Here is an 18160-nt window from a genome sequence, read left to right on the forward strand (position 1 = left end):
GAGGTGGGTGGGGCTGAAGCTGTTTTCTGTAGGAATGCTCTTTCCCTACGTAAGGAGATGTGATTCTGTTATGCTGGCAACTTCTGGAGAAACGACTGGTATGTATGTATGTATGTGTGTGTCTGTATGTTTGTTTGCATGAAAAGTCAAAAACCTTCTCTATATTGGCAAAGCTGGTGAAGCTGTGTATCTGAGCTGGTTCTAATCTTCCTAAGGAAGTGAGCCAGTGATTTCAAAGCCTGTAGGGGAATGGCTTGCCAACATATATAGGTTTGAGGTGTGCGTGACTTCTGGCATCACTGCCGACACTGATAGTAAGGGGCTGTGTAATGTGTATCAGGATGCACGCTCGGGGTAGAGACTGTGTGTGGATTCCATATCATATCTCCTGAGCGGAAAGAATGCAATCCTCTATTCTAATGGATGTTTCCATGGGATTATATGACCTTGCTCAAAGTGCATTTGCGGTGCTTGAGTGACCGGAAATGTGAAATTGCAGCCATACTAAAGCCATGCATACATGCATATTTGTGCATAGATTTGCTGACGCCTCCTCCTCTGCACTGAATCCATGGCATGGCCGAAGTTTGCTTTGCCAGATTTCATCCCCGTGGCCAATCAGGTATTTGGTTTGTGATTATCTGGAAGCAGGTGGTCTCCAAGGATATGCACTTCCTGAAATCAGAGCTTCTATTGGGATTCTACCTGCTTGGAGAAGGCAGGGCTGAACATCTTGAGTTGCTGAGCTTCAGATTAAAGCTGCTGTGACACTAGCATGGTTGTCATTATCCGCTGGGTAACAACTGTACCAATGCAGTGCCATCTTTGATATTGTGTGGGTAGCCGGTAAAGGATAGTCGTCAAAAGCTTAAAAGGATGACCCCTGGTGATTCAAAGCAAAGTGTACATGTGCTCCTAACCTAGCTCCTGAATGCTAGGTTAGAAGTGTTTTGTAGATGTTCATAGTCCTAACAATATTTGGGTGGCTTTATTTGAAGCAACATTTTTTCTTTTACTCATTTGATTTTTTTTCTCTGGTGTCATTCCGAGTGATTCTCAACCCAGAGATTGATCGTGTAACTTTCTTTGGTGGCAATCTCGAGGCTCAATAAAGTCTGTGAAAAGGGGCCTTTCAGTACTTGTGACGATGTGTGTCAAGGATTATCTCTTCTTGCTACTGAAGTCACCATTTCACTCCTCTTTCACTTCCTCTTTGCCTGCAGCTAAGTCTTTCTTCTTGAAGGATCATTGTTGATGAGAGGTTGCTCCTTTATGATAGATTTCCCTTCTCTGATGTATCTTTGTTTTTTCATTTGCAGCATCATTGCCGTGCGTGTGGCCAGATCTTTTGCGGGAAATGCTCATCCAAGTACTCTAGCATCCCCAAGTTTGGCATTGAAAAGGAAGTGAGGGTCTGTGAACCATGCTACGAGCAGCTTAATAAGTATGTGTACTCCCCATTTTCCTATACACACTCTTGTATCATCTCAGCATGCTCATTTATGGGAACTGGTCGAGTCTTGAATGAAAAACATGTATGGATGAAAGACCTAAACTGTATCTCTGGTGAGCGGACCTCACCAATTTTGCAGTTTTCTGACTAGTTTACCAAAACCTTTCCCCAATAAGTCTGTATCCATCAATTTACTTGAGGTGCAACCCTGTGATGTATCCCCAGAGAGGTAAGTCGCTTAGGGTTAGTGTGTCCTAATAACGCCTTGTATTCTTGGGTGTGTTCTGCACTGGTTGGTGGCAGTAATGGTATCAAGTGGGTTTCACTTTATGCATCAAGAGCGATGCTCTAGCGGTCTCACCTCTGTTAAAATCCAGTAGTAAGTTCCACAGGTAAACTCGCTGCCTGTAGGTGAATGCAACATTGCTGTTACCATATATGGTCATAGCATTCATCTGCCATAGATTACGGGCAGCTGAGCAAAACCAGGTCTATTTAGGCACCAGAATGGTGTCTTCACCCTGGAGAGGAAGTGGCCCAGGAACGCTTGAATGTGGGTACCCTCAGTGAAAGGGTAGCCATCAAAAGCTTGAAAGGATGAACCCTTGTGATTCAAAGCAAAGTGTGCATGTGCTCCTAATTTTCCTATATAACCTGTACATTTTCTTGAAATTAAGATAAGTGCTCAAGATGTATTCAAATTACATCTATTCCACAATGTTTCATGTTAAGGCCTTTCCTCAGGTGATCTACATGTAAGACAAGAAATCAGTACTGTTATCTGTGATGAATCACAGGTGATCATCCCACTGTTCCTGGCCTGGAACCCTTCTCGTGTGGGCCTGGAAATGCAGATGCATCCTGATCCTGGGGGTGGTGTTCTGCGGGAGGATCACATTGGAGGGGATTCAGGTCAGGAGAATTGGGCTAATCCTCTAAATAACTTCGTTAGGGACACTACGGTCTTAATTGCATATTGTAAAACTGAGATATATGATGAAATAAAGAATATGAATGTTGGGGACTTCAAGTCCCATAATGCCAGAGGTATTGGGACGAGGAAGAGGAGCTTGGAGGCACAAAACTGCAATGCGTAGTCTAGTGTTCCTAAAGATCTACACCTGAGCGGGAATTTGCATTACTTAAATCCCCCTCAGGTGCAGATGTGGAGAAGGCGATTGGGGAGTAACAGTAGTAGTAGCAGAAGAAGTCTGTGGCTGTGTAGGCAGTAGGGGCAGAGGGAACACATCGGGACCACCGCCATAGCTTTGGCGGTTAATGGTGCTGAGAGAATCGGGAGCAGGAGAAGCCCAAACTGCACAGGTCGCGCAGCAGGCAGCCCTGTGGTTGCAAGTTGCCTTGCGGGAGAGAGGAGCTCTCCAGGAAAGCTGTGTCAGTCTCTGATGACTGGCGGGCTCCGAGACACAATAGGAAAAACGAGAGATCCTATCGGGGAAGGCACGAGGCACGGAACAGCAACCCGAGCTGTCAAACGCTACGAGTCAGCCGAGGAAAGAAGTGGCAGCAATGGGAAAACCGGACACGCCATGAAAGACCGGTAAGTTGGCCTTGGACAGGTGACCTTGGGCGCTCCGTCTTGTACTGCTAGTAGCAAACATATATTTTTAATACAGAATTAATGATTGCTGAGAAAAACCAAAATAAGAAATGTTATAACTATCACTATCCAAGCAAAGAAAGATAGACATTTAACAAAGTCTGTAATTCTCATTGGCCATAGATGTAGGGGGGCAATATTCAATCCACAGGGTAACCACCACTGGCAAAGGCAAGAGGGTGCAGCAGTAGAACAAAGCTGTAACCAGTATTGCCAAAGCAAGGAGTAGGCAATAAGTGAATCCGATAATAACCAGCATTGTCAAAGCCAGGGAAAGGTCATAAGAATGAAAAGGGGGAAACAGCTTTCTTAGAGATGGACATATGAGTCAACAGTTACCTGATGTGACAGAAACGCAGAGTTGGTAGTAAAGTTAACCTCTTTGGGGAAAGTCTCAAAGGGGAGAGGAACCTAACATGCAGTGCATGTGGCCATTCAATCAATGGAACAAACGGCACCAATGGGTGTGCATCCTTATGGAAAAAGTTGTGAGTTGTACTGTTGTTGAAAGTCCAAGACTTTACGAATGTGTTGAAGTGAACCGCACCACAGAGTACTTGTGGCAGTAGTAGGAGATTCATCCTGGCAGGGGAGTACTCCAGGAAAGGATTGTTAGCGGTCATCCTGGCAGGTTAGTGAACCAGGAAGAAGACATTAAAGTACTACATTGTGGTGAAAAGTTGTGGTGGAAAGAAAGTGGCAAAGCCACTAATCTGTTTGATGAACTTTAGTAAAACCATCATGACAAGGACATTGTTGTGTAAAGAAGTGTGCCGGAATTGTTTTCTTCTCAACAGAGGAGAAACTTATCATTGGAAGAATACTGAACTTTGTTGTATTAAAATACAATCATTACATCAAGTGAAACATTCCTGAAGTAAAGGAACTTTGTTTTGGAAACAGAACTTGGCTATTGAGAGAAACGTTTGTGTGTTATCTTTTGAAGTAGGATCTGACTGTTGGAGTGAATTTTATTCATTAGAACTTTTATGTGAAAATTCTACTTTGATCCTGCGGAAGGATAACCGACCCTGGTTCCTAGAATATTTGGTTCTAATTATTAATGTTGTTGAAATTGAACAGCCATATAAAATCCTGAATTGTTTTGTTGTTGTATGTATAATTGTGAGGGACAGATACCTTAGAGTGTGTTCCTTTAGTCTTGGTTTCATAGGAAGGGAAACCCACATTAGGTTAGGGAAAGCGATGCGTTAATCACCCCCGTTGATGTTAATAAATAGCTTCTTGTGAAAAACCATTACCAAGTTGTCCGCCTCGCATTTCTGACCCCTCACATACCCTGGTCGAGAAGAGAATAAAAGCTCACGACCGAAAACCTCAGATTTGTGGACCTGGAAGAAAGTGAGGTATTGATGTTGTTGATGCAGGTGTCTTATTGCCCAATCCCCACAGATGTAGGTGGGGTGGCGTCCGCGGGCGATTCCTGTATGCTTCCCATATGGGTTTCAACCGGTCAAAAGACCAGTAGAAACCCACTTGAAGAGCAGATAGTTGATAAGGATGTTTAAATGATCTAGAACTAGAAGTAAATGGAATGGAATAAGGAAATGAATAATAAGCATCTCCCTGAACGCCCAATTTCCAGGTATTATAGTCACCTTGTGAGTTCCAGAAACTGAAAAAACAAAGGGACCAGGAAGGATGGAATGGAAGAACCGAACCACCAGATCGAGGATGATAATAAAAAGAAAAAGAATGCAGGGTCCCCCCATACGGCACTAGGACGAAACCTAGAAGGATGGCTTGAGGAAGTCCAAAAACGCAATGTTGAGAATCCATTGGAAGGAAAGAGGAAGTCCAGAACAAATCCTACGCAAGTAAATGAAGAAGAAAAGGAACAAAACACGGGGGAAGCCTGAAACAGAAAGTTGCGGAGGGAAGACGTAGATAGACCAACACCATTGGAGTAACACAGGAGGGAAACTTGGTCTGAGAGCATCCAGGTACAGAGCAGTTAAGTTATACATTTCTAAATAATTCTTTTTGCAAACTGGTGGCAGGTGTGTAATCTTTTTTTTCAAAACTTTATTTTAATTTTCAAAGAACAGTTACAGATACTACACATTAACTTCCTGGTAGCTTCAAAACATTATACAATCTTGTGTTGAGGTCTTCGTCTCCGGTTATAAATTCTAGAGTCCGAGGTTATGCTACCAGATAGAACCGTTTCGTTTAGAGTCTAACCGTCCCCAACTTTGTATTTCCCTCCTGCCCCCTCCCTTACGGTATGGTTCAGTTTCTGCGTTCTTTGAGTCTGTAGTGATCCTCATATATTCCCTCTTCAGGTGTAGGTTTTCTGGGTGCCCACTTGCCTTCTTTTTAGTTCCTTGTGTCCTCAGGCCAAGATTGATCTCAACAGGGTTGGTCTGAAGTGTTGGGCTTCCCTGTCTTTAACAAATTCCATGAATGGTTCCCATGTAGCTAAGAATTTGATATTTGCCTTCCTTCAGTGCCCCCACCTTTTTCATTGCCAATGAGTTCCAGATCTTAACCCACCAGCATGCGATTATGGGACCTTCAGCATTTTTCCACCCTTGGGCTAAGGTCATCCTTGCCGCCATTAGTAGTTGGATGATGAGGGAGACGGTGTTCCCTGTTGCTGCATAGATTCCCTCTACCCCGGTCCCCAGTAACACCACTTTTGGCGAAAGGGGGAGTTGTCTCCCTGTGACTTCTTTTATGTGTCCCAGGACCTCTTGTCATTATATCTTCGCTTTACGGCAATCCCACCACATATGGTAGACATCTCCTCTCTACCTGCATTGTCTCCAGCAAGTAGGAGGGCTTCATTTTGTGCAACCTGTGTGGAGTCAGGTACCACCTGTAGCATAATGTATAAGCTGTTTCTTTGACTGCAGTGCATCTGGATGTTTTCTGAGCCCTCTTCCAGATCTGTCCCCATTCTTCCTCCCTGAGAGTCTCCCAAGTCCCTCTCCCAGCTGTCTTTGTATGAGAGTTGGTCCCCCATTTGGGCTTTGTCTAATAATTTGTATATTCTGGATAGTACACACCTCCTCCCTCCCTCCTGCAGGGTCAATTCCAGCCCTATCTGGGATCTGGAGGCCGCTTGCTTGACCTATTTCTGGGATATCCAGTGTCTGATTTGTATATGCGTATAACGGTCTTTCCCGCCCACTCCATATGTTTGTTTGCATTCCTCAAATGTGAGGGGTTTCCTTTCCTGCCCGGTGAACGTCTCTGAGGTGGAGTGTCTGTGCTTGCCCCAACGCTTCCAGAATCTACTTCTTTTCCCAGGGCGAAATCTTGTTTATGTGCCATCGGGGGGACCGGCCTCAGGCCCGGTGTAATGGGGCACCTACGGAGCGCTTTGTCCCAGCCCCTCAGTGCTACTCGGGTGGTTTCCAGTAGGTGTCCCGCTGCTCCTCTAACTTGTGTGCGTAGTGCATGTAATGTTCCCAGGGGGATAGTGTGATATGATATGGCATTTATAACGCGCCTATACACAAGTGATTCAAGGTGTGACAAGGCAAGGGAGGGGAACAAAGGGAGGATGGACAACGATCCTACTAGGCCAGGTGTCATTCAGATCGTGCAAGTCCTGGGTAGGGGGCAGGTACAGTGCAGTACATGGCAATAGATAAACAGTAAGTAAGTGACGGCCAGCAGGTGGCAAGTGCAAGGGTAAGTGCAGACATCAGGTGTCAAGGGCTGGTAGGGGGACTTTAGGGATACAGAACAGTCCTCAAGTGCGGGGTATGCCAGGCGGGCAGTGCAGGAGTATATCGCTGACAGGGAGGGACCTGGGCCCGAGATCACAGGGTGTCCAGGTAGCCAGTGCAGTTCCGGTTACAGCCAGGAAGTCGGCAGAAGAGAGGAGGGGGAAAAGAAGAAGCAAAGAGAAGGGTTTTGAGGTGCTTCTGGAACCGGAGAGGATTCTCCTCAAGTTTCAGGGAGGCTGCTCCAGAGCGAGGCACCAGCCGAAGAAAGAGATCTACCACCAACTCGTTGCTTGGAGAAGCGACTGACCCTGAGGGAGTTGGAGGCAGATGAGGGAAGATATCTGGGAAGAGAGTTGAAGGTATTGAGGCCCCAGGCCCCAGAAGGCCTTTTGGATGATGCAGAGGGTTTTGAACTTAATGCTTGCAGCCAGTGCAGAGATTTCAGTCCTGGAGAGATACGATCCCTGGGCTTGAGGCCAAGGACAAGTCTTGCAGTCCTGTTCTGGATAAGTTGCAGAGGGCGGAGAGTAGAAGCAGGCAGATTTAGAAAGTGGCTCTTGCAATAGTCCAGCCTAGAGAGAACCAGAGACAGTGATCTTCTGGGCGAAGGAGAGGAAAGGAAGAATACCTCAGAGGAGGTGCAGCTGGTAGTGTGACTTGGAGACGTCGGAGAGAAGGAGGGTGTGGAGTCGAAGATGACCCCGAGGTTTTTTGCATAGCAGGTGGTAGCAGGAAGAGTACTAAGAGAGGCCAGCCAAAGAGCTACAGGGAAGGAAGGAGCAGGTGTGCCGATGAGCAGAATCTCAGTCTTACTGGCATAAAGGCAGAGGTCATTGGCGGTACACCACTCCTGGATAGCAGACAGTCAGAGATGAGGGGAGAGGAGGAGGTCGAGGGTAGCCTGAAAATTAGCTGGGTGTCGTCCGCATAGCACTGAAAGTTAGGACAGAGAGCAGCGATGCGGTCGGCAAGGAGTGCCAGGTATTGGTTGAAAAGCCAGGGAGAGAGGTTCGACCCCTGGGGAACACCACAGGTAGAGAAAAAGATAGCGGAGAGGAAGGACCCAAGTTGGACCTGGGAGGGTCGGTCAGAGAGGAAAGAAGTCAGCCACGCCAGAGCCTGACCAGTGATACCCAGGTTATCACGGAGACGGCTGAGCAGGATGGCATGGTTGACGGTGTCAAGGGCAGAAGAGGGATCTAGCAGAATGAGGACGCAGGGGGTGTTAGAGTCAAGGTTGGAGAGCAGGTCTTCACGGATGTTCAGGAGAGCGGTTTCCGTGCTTCTGGCAGCTCTGAAGCCAGACTGATGGTCATGAAGACAACCAACAGATTCAGTGTGAAGATTAAGCTGGGAGATGGCCAGTTTCTCCAGGAGCTTGCCCAGGAAGGGAATGATGGAGATTGGGCAGTAGTTAGCTGGGCAGGAGGGATCCAAAGAGGGTTTCTTAAGAAGAGGGTGCACAAGGGAGTGCTTCAGGGGGGATGGGAAGACTCCAGTGGCGAAGGAGTGATTGCAGAAATCAGCCAGGGCAGGTGCCAGGGAGTCGATGTGGTCCTTGATAGTTTTGGAGGAGCAGGGGTGAACCTGTTCCGAAGAGACTTGTCTAGAAACATTGTCTGCGGAGAACCGGGCAAAGGCAGGGAACGAAGGAGGGAGGAGAGGTGGCTGCAGAAGGGTCAGATGAAGAGCAGGGAGTGGAGGGAGGGAGAGAGGGAGGGGAAAGGAGGAGAGTGTGGACAGGATGTCCTGAGTTTTGGAGATGAAGTGAGAAGCCAGTGCTGTGCAGAGGGCCTGGTAGGGGACAGGAGAGGTAGAGACAGTCGGCAGGTTTGGCCAGTTCCTTGCAGATTTGAAAGAGTTCAGCCGAGTTGTTAGATGCTGCAGAGGCGCGGGCTTGGATATGAGCTCTCTTCTTGGTTAGGACAGAGAGCCGGTATTGCCTTTGCATCAGGCGGCAGGCCAGTTTGTCAGAGGATGTACCTGAAGCACGCCATTTCCCCCGGCCACTCTGCACTTGCGTTTTAGGGTGACTAGGTCTGAGTCGTACCAAGAGTTGCACTTGGCTTTGGGCTTCAGGCAGATTCTCATTACAGGGACAAGTATATCAAGAGTATCAGAGATAGCAGAGTGGAGCGTGAAGAGGGCTATGTCAGGGTGAGAGTCAACCAAAGGGGGAGAAGGGGGTGAGAAGGTGGTGGCGAAAGCCTCAGCTGACATGCGCTTCATGGGTCGGATGACCGAGCAGGTGGGTGGCAGTGATGGAGTTGGCTTGGCCGATGGGTAGGGAGGGTGAGGTGAGAGGAGACAGTGATCACTCCAGGAGAGTGGAGTGGTGAGAGGGGCAGAAAGGGAAGGTCTGAGGAGATCAGAACATCCAGAGTGTGCCCTGCAGAGTGAGTTGGGCCAGAGGGGAGAATAGTGAGTGAGAGAGATTCGCAGAGGTCGCGACAGAGTCCAGAGGCAGGACAGGAGGCATCCAGGTGGATGTTGAAGTCTCCAAGGAGGAGGAGTTGAGTGGTTGAGGCCAGGAGTGAGGAGGAGAGGTCTGCCCACTCAGAGGAAGGAGGAGATCTGGCCAGGTGGCCGATAGATAGTAGCCACAGTAAGGGAATGGCTAGGGGAGAGAGAGAGCCTGCAGACGAGGCATTTAAAGAAGGAGTAGACCTGCGTAGGAGTGACAGTCAGGAATCCACTCTGGGTAGATCAGGGCTACACCCTCCACCTGAGCGGTTGGACCTGGGTGCGGAGAGCATCTTGTAGCCATCGGGGAGGAGAGTGTCAAACCCTATGACAGAGCTGGCCGTGTACCATGTGTCGGTGAGACCAAGGACATCAAGGTCAAATTCTTCCAGAAGGCGGCTGATATCAGAGGATTGTTTGACAGCAGAGCGAGAATTTAGAGTGGCAATATGGAGAAGGTTGTCATCCTTGAAGGACTTCCTGGGAGCGGTACAGATCAGAGGTACGCCCTTCGGAGGTGTAGAGGGAGCCCGAGAGGGGGCAGTGAGGGAGGGAGAATGCAAGTTGGCCAAGGAGGAGGCGAGGTAGTCAAGGAAAGGGGAGACGGGACTGCAGGAAAAGAAAGGAAGTTGATGAGGCACAGGAAGCACCTATGGAAGAGGTGAAGGTTGGCCTGAGGCCCTTGGACCAAGACGGTCCCATTCGAGTAAACATTAATGATGACCTTCGACGAATCGAAGGAGGCCAGTAGGGCGTCTCAGAGGGTGCCACCATTAATGGGAGAAGAGGAGAAAGGAGAGAGCACAGAGACCATATGAAGGGTCCATAGGTCTGGTGAAGGAACGACAAAGAGGATGTCGGTGAGCGTTTCCTTGGAGGAAACTCCTTCCTCGATTCCCACCCAGCCTTTCAGCGCGTCTCCCCCCCCCATTTCATCATGGGTGCCATTTGCGCAGCCAATATTTATCTGCCAATGTCGGGGACCCCCAGCTCTCCCAGAATGGGTGGTCTTGTCAGTATATTCTTCTGCAGCCTGGGCTGCCACACAAAGGATATCTCCTTTTGTAGTGCCTTGATCATCTTGGGCCGGGGGGGGATGTCTACTGGGAGGGAGCTCACGACGTATAGGGGGCGGGGCGGGGTAGTAATGTCATCTTAATTGCGGAGATGAGCACAAACCAGGACAGTTCTTGTGCTTCCCAGCTGCGCAAGTCTTCCTTTGTTTCCAGAGGGGTATTATATTTGCACTATAGAGGCTCTTGTAGTCTTTTGTTAAGTGTATCCCCAGGTATTCTATTGTTTCGGGTTCCCAGACTAGGGGGTAGCGTGCCCTCAGTGGTTCAATGTCCTCTTCGTCTTCCGTGGTGTTCAGGGCCTTGGATTTGGTGAAGTTTATCGTGAGACCCCTGCAAAGGATGCAGTGTTCCCAGGACTTTGGGAAGGGAGTTAGTGCCATCTCCACGGAACAATAAGGTGTCATCAGCGTATAGTGCTATTTTATGTGTCGTTCCTCCCCCGATCACCCCAATCAGTTCAGGCTCCATTGCCATTGCAAAAATCAGGGGGATAGGGGGCGTCCTTGTCTTGTGCCTCTCTGTTTTTTTATTTTCGTTGTGGTTTCCCAATTGATCGTGAAGGTTGTGGAAGGGACTTAGAAGTTGGCAAGGACCATCCTGATAAAAATAGGGTCGCAGCCAAACTTCTGTAGTACTCATTTCAAGTATGTCCAATCTAGACTGGCAAAGGCGCAATGTGCGTCTAGGGCCGCTATGGAGAACCTTTGCCCCTTCCTAATTCCTAGTTCGATTACGTCTACCGCTCGCCTAACAACATCTTGCGTGTGCCGCCCCAATATAAACCCTGCCTGGTCTTCGTGAATTATTTTGGGCAACACTTTCATATGTCTATTTGCCAGGATTTTGGCATAAAGTTTGGCATCACTATTCAGTAGTGATATTGGGTGGTAGCTAGAGCATTCAGTTGGGTTTTTGCCTGGTTTAAGTATCAGGACCATAATCCTCATATCCCGTGACTGTGCCGTTCTCTCTGATATGACTGAAGAGTTTCGTCAATGGTCCCAGCAGTTGGTTCCGGATTGTCTTGTAGTAGCCGCTCCCTAACCCATCTGGTGACGGGGTCTTGTTTGGGGGTAGGTGTGTAATGGCATCAGTTATTTATTGGGCTGTTCTAGGGGTTTGCAGATCTGGGGAAGTGTGAATGTCGACATAAAGTGTATTCGTGTTTGTAGGGTGGGGTCCTCCTTTTGTAGGAGGTTTTGGTGGTATTCTTCCATTATGTCTAGTTTTTCTTTTTCAGCGGTGAGTAATTCCCCTATCGTATTTCTAAGCCCGACTATGTGATTGCCCGCCCTTTGCTTAAGCAGTTTAGCCGCTAAGAATCTGTTGGCTTTTCCCCCATGGGCATAATAGGTCTATTTGGTGCGTAGCAAGGAGTGAGCTGTGTGGTCTGCTACATAGGACTCCAATTGGGCTCTTATTTTGCAGAGTGTTCTCAGTGCTTTCATTGATTGCCTAACCTTAGGTCGTGTTTCGGCCTCCTGTACTCCTGCCTCAAGTTTCTTCCTTATGAGTGTTCTTTCTCGCATGTGTGCCGCCGTTTGTGATATGAACTCCCCTCTGATGACCGCTTTCCCTGCATTCCAGAGTACCTCCCAATCTGTTTCCCCGTTGTTGTCTTCTTGGAAGTAGTTATTTAGTGTTTCTTCCATGTGTGCCCTAAGTGCAATATCTTTCAGTATCATATCATTCAGCTTCCAGTATTTACGGGTTGGGGTTGTGTGCTTCTCCAGCACTATTCGCACCAAGACCGGCGCATGGTTGGAGAGGTATTGGGTCTCGATTTGGGCTTTGTCTATCTGAGGGATCAATGTGGCTGAGACTAAAATCATGTCGATCCTCGAGTATCCCCTGTGGGCAGCCGAGTAGTGGGTAAATTCCCTGTCCTGCTCGTGGAAAAATCTCCAAGTTTCTATCACGGCCAGCTCCCTGAATAACTTATCCAGTGCTTGCCTATTCCTCCCGTCTGCGTTAGTAGGTAGGAGCGTCTTGTCAAGGGCCGGGTCCATCACGCAGTTAGTCTGCTCCGATCACTATTTGACCCCGCACCATTGCCCTAGTTTTTTTCTAGATTTGTCCCAAGTATAGGTCTTGTCTCTCATTTGGGACATAAATCGCAATGAGGGTATATGTTTGGTCGTCTAGCGTGCCTTTGATGAGCAGATATGCCACCCATATCTTTGTGTATGAGCTGTTTCTTAAATGGTACATTGACCCCTATCAGGATGGCTACTGCTTTGGTTTTATTCCCCCCTGAGGCAAAGTATTGTCTCGGGAAGGCTTTGTGGGCCATCCTTTTTTCGTCTATCGGGAGAAAATTAGTTTCTTGTAAGAAGGCTATGGAGGTTTGAAGCTCCATTAGCCTCGTTAGGATGGAGTGTCTCTTCATCAGGGAGTTCAGACCTTGTACATTCAAGGTTAAGAAATTCAAGTCAGGCATCCACTATGGCTCCCTTTAGTGTGCATGTTGCATTTCTTCTTACTACGCAGAACATACCATGAAACGTTCCCCTTAAACTGAACCTTAACATCCCCCAACACCTCCCCCCCACCCCTTTCCGTTGGACTGAGCTGTTTTAGCACCTCAACCGGGTTCCTTCCTGGGCTTTGGGTCCCACATGTATCCCACCTGTATGCCAAATATTTCTCTTCCAGGACTTTTACTAGTTCTGTATTTCGATTCTAACGTGTCGGTCTCCCTCCCTCCTCTCTATCCCCCCATCCCGCTCAGGGCAGTCATGTTTGTTTTATGGTCTCTCCTAAAGGATCTTTCATTAGTCCCCCAATCAGTTATTGCCTTACTTAGTGTTGGTGCTTCAATTCTCACTTCAGTCTGGGTCCTTTCAGGGTGTTTTCTCTACCCTGCCTTCTTTTGGGAACGGCTGACCATTCCCATTGTTTCGGTCTCAACCCTTTCTGGTCGGGTGCCTCGCCCCTATCCGAGTGTCTGTTATTCCTCCTCGATTTGTAGCAGGTCCATGCCTTCCTCGCATGTGGAGATGCGTTGTTGTTTGGCTTCCCACAGAAATGACAGCCCGTAGGGATACACCCATCTGTAGGTTATTTTCTTAGCTATCAGCGCTTTTGTTACCGGCTGCATCAGTCTCCTCTTGTGGAGAGTAGAGAGAGCTAAATCCTGGAATAGTTGGATTTGTGTTCCGTTGACAGTGACTATCTGCTGTTTCCTAGCTGCTTGTAGAATCTCCTCTTTCATTACTAATGTCATTGCAGGTAGGACCTCTTGTTCCGGGGTCTCCTTTCTTTGGTCCTACTGTGTGCACCCTGTCGATGAGTATTTCCTTTGGTTGTGTGCCTGGGAGAAGGCTACTGAAGCAGTGTTGAATTCTGTCTCTCAGGTCGTTGTCTTTGATCGTTTCCCCCAGTCCTTTGACCCTAATGTTCGATCTTTGGGACCTGTTTTCCAGGTCTTCTACCTGAAGCTCCAAATTGTGTGTCGCTCTAGCAATTTGGTCTAGGAGGATGCTATTTGGTTTTGCATCTTTTGCAATCTCCGAGAGGCACGCCTCTGGTGTCCACTCTATAGCCCAGTTCCGTGATATCTTTCGTCACCTCTTGCAATGAGGACCTAAGGTCTTCTCTTATAGTGTTCATTTGTGTTTGGAGGGAGTCCGTAATCCTGCTTCCCATGCTCCTCGGGCATTCTTGTTGTTCTTCTTTAAGGGCCATATTTGTGAGTACCGCTGTTTTGGCGCAGTTTCCTTCTTGCGCTTCGCTCTGATGTGCTTCCGAACGGAGCTGTCTCCAACAGTGCTCTAGTTGGCCTGTTCGCACTTTAGTTTTGGACTTGGATCTAAGCTGAGTGTTTTTAGCTTTGTTCCCTGGCATCTGTGTCCTGGATTCAGTCTCAGTGGTTGTTGGGGCACCCTGGGTGGCTCCTGAGAGGTATTGCGTGTAGCTCTCTGCTTTCTGATGATTAGTAGCATATGGGCCTGGGTTATGGGAGCCCAATGCAGAATTGGGTGCTTCCTTGCTTGTGTTTGTCTTGGGTCTCTCTGGGGCCTCGGTGTAAGTCTGTTTGGCAATAGGAGTTCAGTCCACAAACTGTACTCCTTGGGCGGGCCCTGTGCTATGGGGGCCACAGTGGAGCCTTTTATCAGCTGTTAGTGTTTTCGTGAGTGGTTGGTGGTTAGCAGAGGGCCGGGTGCTGCTTTTCCTTTTACCGTTGCTCTCGCTCACCCCCTTATCTGTACGTTTTCAGCCCGCTTCCAAGGTTTGCAAGCGTTCTGGGTGCCTCAGTAGGTTGTGTGACTGGGGGCGAGGTGTGTGGATCTCCCAACATGTACTCCGTTGAGTGTGGCGTGGGCCTCGGACCCGGAGAGTGTTTTATTTGGGCCTTGTTCAGGCTGTCTCTTGAAGAAGCGTTATGGTGGGGGAACCATCCCATGTTTCTGTCTGTGTCCTTATTTATTCTTTAGTCTGGGGCCCTTACCCCGGCACCCAGCTGGTCCTCTGCTTCGGTTCCGGCGGTCTAGGAGCGACAAGAGCCCCCAGTGGGTCCTCTGCTTCGTTTCTGGTGGGTGGGGGAGTGAGCCTCCCAGGACGCACCGTTCGATTTGTGGGCGAGTGGGGAGGGGGGGGGGGCCTGGTCCCCCGGCGGTCCCGGCTCAGTGTCTGTGGGCAGCAGCCTCTTCTGTCGGGAGGGGCCGCCTCCCACCTGCGCAGTGTTACTAGGTCCCTCCGCTCCGCACCAGCCTTCCTTCTGTCTGCTTCTCGGTATCCGGGGGCCGGGGCCGATGAAGGAGCCTCTCCCGCTCCGGTTTCCTGGCTCGCGGTGGGGTTCAGCTGTGCATGTCGATGTTGGTCGTGGTGTACCAATGTTCGTCGCCCCGGTGGCTGGCTCCCCTCTGAATCTTTATTTCTGGGCGATTGTTGTTTTACGGCCTCCGGGGCCGTTCCACTCTCCTAACTTTGCCGCTACGTTTGGGTAACCTGTAGCTGTTTATAGGGGCACCGCTGCACTTGCACTGTAGCTTCCTTCTTTTATACGGCAACATGGGGACCTCTTGACACAGACAGACGTTATATAGCGATTTGGCTTAAAGCGCTATATAAATTCAATAAACACAAACAATTTACACCTTTAAGTTTGGCTCCCGAGCGCAGCGCAGTGGATGTGCGACTTCACAGGTTGTCGGCCATCTTGGAATCCAGCGGTGTAATGTTTACAGTTTTGTGTTATTTTAGTTGTGGCTTTTGCATTTACCGCAAATGGCTATTGAAAGTAGCAAGCACTCTAAGATGGCCGTAATATGATATTTTTTTGCTTGTTCTTTGGTCTTATTACTGATTTAAGAGTGAGGAAAGCAGTTATTGTGTTGATTCTGAAGAGTCCTGCTTGTTTACCTTGCATTAGACTACTCCCCTGTATTGCACTGGTAATTAATATACATTTGTATTCTCTGTATATGCATATATGTTTATAAGGGATTGTGTGACAATACTTACAAGTGATATTTATCTGTTGAGTGTGTAAACTAAAGGCCTAATAAATAACTGTATGTTTATGTACTTGCTGTCTAACTTGAATTACTGGCGTTGCTCTGTGTGGACTCTTTGTTGCCTTAGCCCACACTTTGCCTGAGAGTAAGCCATTGGCTACATAGCTACCTTAACTGTATTTGGTTTTGGTTAGCCTCTGTGTCTTCCCTGCTTACCACAATAGGGTGGCCTCCCAAACTCCTCCCACCCGGGCTGATTTTGGAAATCCATCCTAACAGCCAGGACATCCACTGTAAGTGTCCCCAGGGATTCTGAGTACTCCACGGGGTGGTCACTCATGAAACCAAAGTAAGAGGTGCAAGTGTACTTACCAGTTTTAGTGTACCCCTTCCATCATAGGGATTAAGAGTGTACAGTCCACTCCCTAACACACTAATTCCTGGGTGTGATCTGTGGAGTTATAAACCAAGCCTACCCCTCACAGTAACCCCTAGATTGGTGGGATTGAGAGAGTACACCAAACTTTCTTAAGTACTTGTTGTTAGGACTGATTTTCTATATATTGGCTTGGTGGACAGATGTATAGAAGGCCAATCTAGTTTAGTGAAAGGGACGACTCTGGGAGCTGTAGCTAAACCAGTTCTAGGTAGCAAGGCGTGGGGTCAAGGCTAAGTCTCAAGAGGTGGTGAGCCTGTAAGGGGTCATCAATGAGTACACAGTGAAAAGTCAAGGAACATTCTTAGACAAACAGTTATAAAAATACTTATTTTTATTTATTTATTTTTTTATACTTTAACCCAAAGGGTTTTTAAAAGTTTTTGCGTTTCAATCCTTTCCATTTGAATATTGTTTACCTATGGTCGTTTTTCTATAGTTGACAGAATTGTATCCAAAATTTTTGCTGTGGCAGTGACCCAAGCAGTTTGTCCACCTCCAATTAGCCTCGCCCACCGAGTCTCTACATCGAAAGTGTGGGCTGCAGATAATATCTCCTTCAAGTAAGGACCTCTTATAGCCTCTACTTCTGGGCATCTTAACAATAGGTGTTTGGTCGTTTCCACCATAGCCGGGTCATTGCAAAATCTGCAAACGTTTGTGCTCGCCAGGCCTCGTATCATCAAGATTTCGTTCGTATGGAGTAAGTTGAGGCGGGCTCTTATAAAAGTATTCCTCAGCTTGCGGTTTGGATATCTTTTCACGTACGCTTGTAATTCGTGTAGTTTGTGGAACGTCTGTGGCAGGTGCGAGGTTAACTTGTACGAAGCGGCCTGGTCCAAAGTAAGTATCCAGTCAAGCTTGTTTAATTTATTTTGGATTTTCATCGGATTGTCCGTCAACTGCTTTTTGGAACATTGAATAGAGTCTAACTTTTCTTCTTGGTCTCTGTACCATCTGTTCAGGACAGACAGGCGCCCTCCTTCTGCCTCTGTATTTATAGCTTCCAAAAGCTCAGGGCGATTTTCCAGCAATAATTTCCTAAACAACATCAAGCTGTTTCTTTCCACTATCGAGGCAAGCGAGAGTTGGCTCATTTCACGTCTGATCAAAACCAATGGAGTTGAGTTTGGTAGATTTAGGACCTCTCTCCAGTATTGGCTTTCAAGTTTCGTCCAGATGGTGTGTGGTAGCCCCAGCATTGCTTCAGCTCCGTAGATCAGTGTGGGAAATACCTTGGCCTTGTAGAAGTCCACAATTGGTATGAGGGAGAAGCGACCGTATTTTCTATCTATCGCTTTAGCCTGCGATATTAAGTTCTTTATTTTTGACAGCAGATGTTTTTGCATTGCAATCTCCCTTGTCGAGTTGTCCACCACAATGCCCAGATATTTAAATTCTGTGACTGTGCCGAAGTGTTCACCTACCAAAGACCATGCATATGAGTCGCTTTTGCTTTTGCCTTTCCCAAAGAACATGATTTTGGTCTTGGGCTTGTTTATTTCAAGACCATTTGCCTTGATGTATTCAGCGAAGTTGTTAAGTTGTCTCTGCAGGCCTATTGCTGTTTGGTCTGTGATGATGATGTCATCCGCATACATAATTCTCGAGATTTTCATTTGGCCAATATGCGGAGGGAATGATCTGACCTTTGCTTCTGATTCTTTGTAGTCGTCAATGAAGCTCAGAAATAAAGCCGGGGCCAACGGGCAGCCCTGCTTAACTCCCTGATTGGTTGGGATCTCCTCCGAAAGTGCGCCTTGGTTGTCAAGCCTCACTTGGATCCTTGTGTCCGTGTGTAGTGCTATAATCGGATGTAGAATAGATGCCGGGCAATTCCAAGACCTTAACTTTGCCCATAGCCTCGCTCTGTTAACTTGGTCAAAGGCTTGTCTTAGGTCAATAAAAGCCATGTAGGTACGCCACCCGCCAGGCTTTTGTATTTTAAGATGTT

At 47.8% G+C, this 18160-nt stretch overlaps 1 protein-coding gene across 4 annotated transcripts in view; it reads left to right on the forward strand.

The window, feature by feature from the left end:
• The window catches only part of HGS (hepatocyte growth factor-regulated tyrosine kinase substrate), a 793272-nt gene that overhangs the window by 223642 nt on the left and 551470 nt on the right, over window positions 1-18160 (forward strand). For all 4 annotated transcript variants that reach the window (XM_069655261.1, XM_069655264.1, XM_069655262.1 and 1 more), the window contains exon 8: window positions 1320-1444. In XM_069655261.1, coding sequence (XP_069511362.1) covers window positions 1320-1444 — 125 coding nt within the window. The remainder of the gene's footprint in view (window positions 1-1319; window positions 1445-18160) is intronic.

The sequence above is a fragment of the Ambystoma mexicanum genome, chromosome 3q (genome assembly GCF_040938575.1).
Source record: "Ambystoma mexicanum isolate Mex_15411 chromosome 3q, UKY_AmexF1_1, whole genome shotgun sequence".
Lineage (NCBI taxonomy): Eukaryota > Metazoa > Chordata > Amphibia > Caudata > Ambystomatidae > Ambystoma > Ambystoma mexicanum.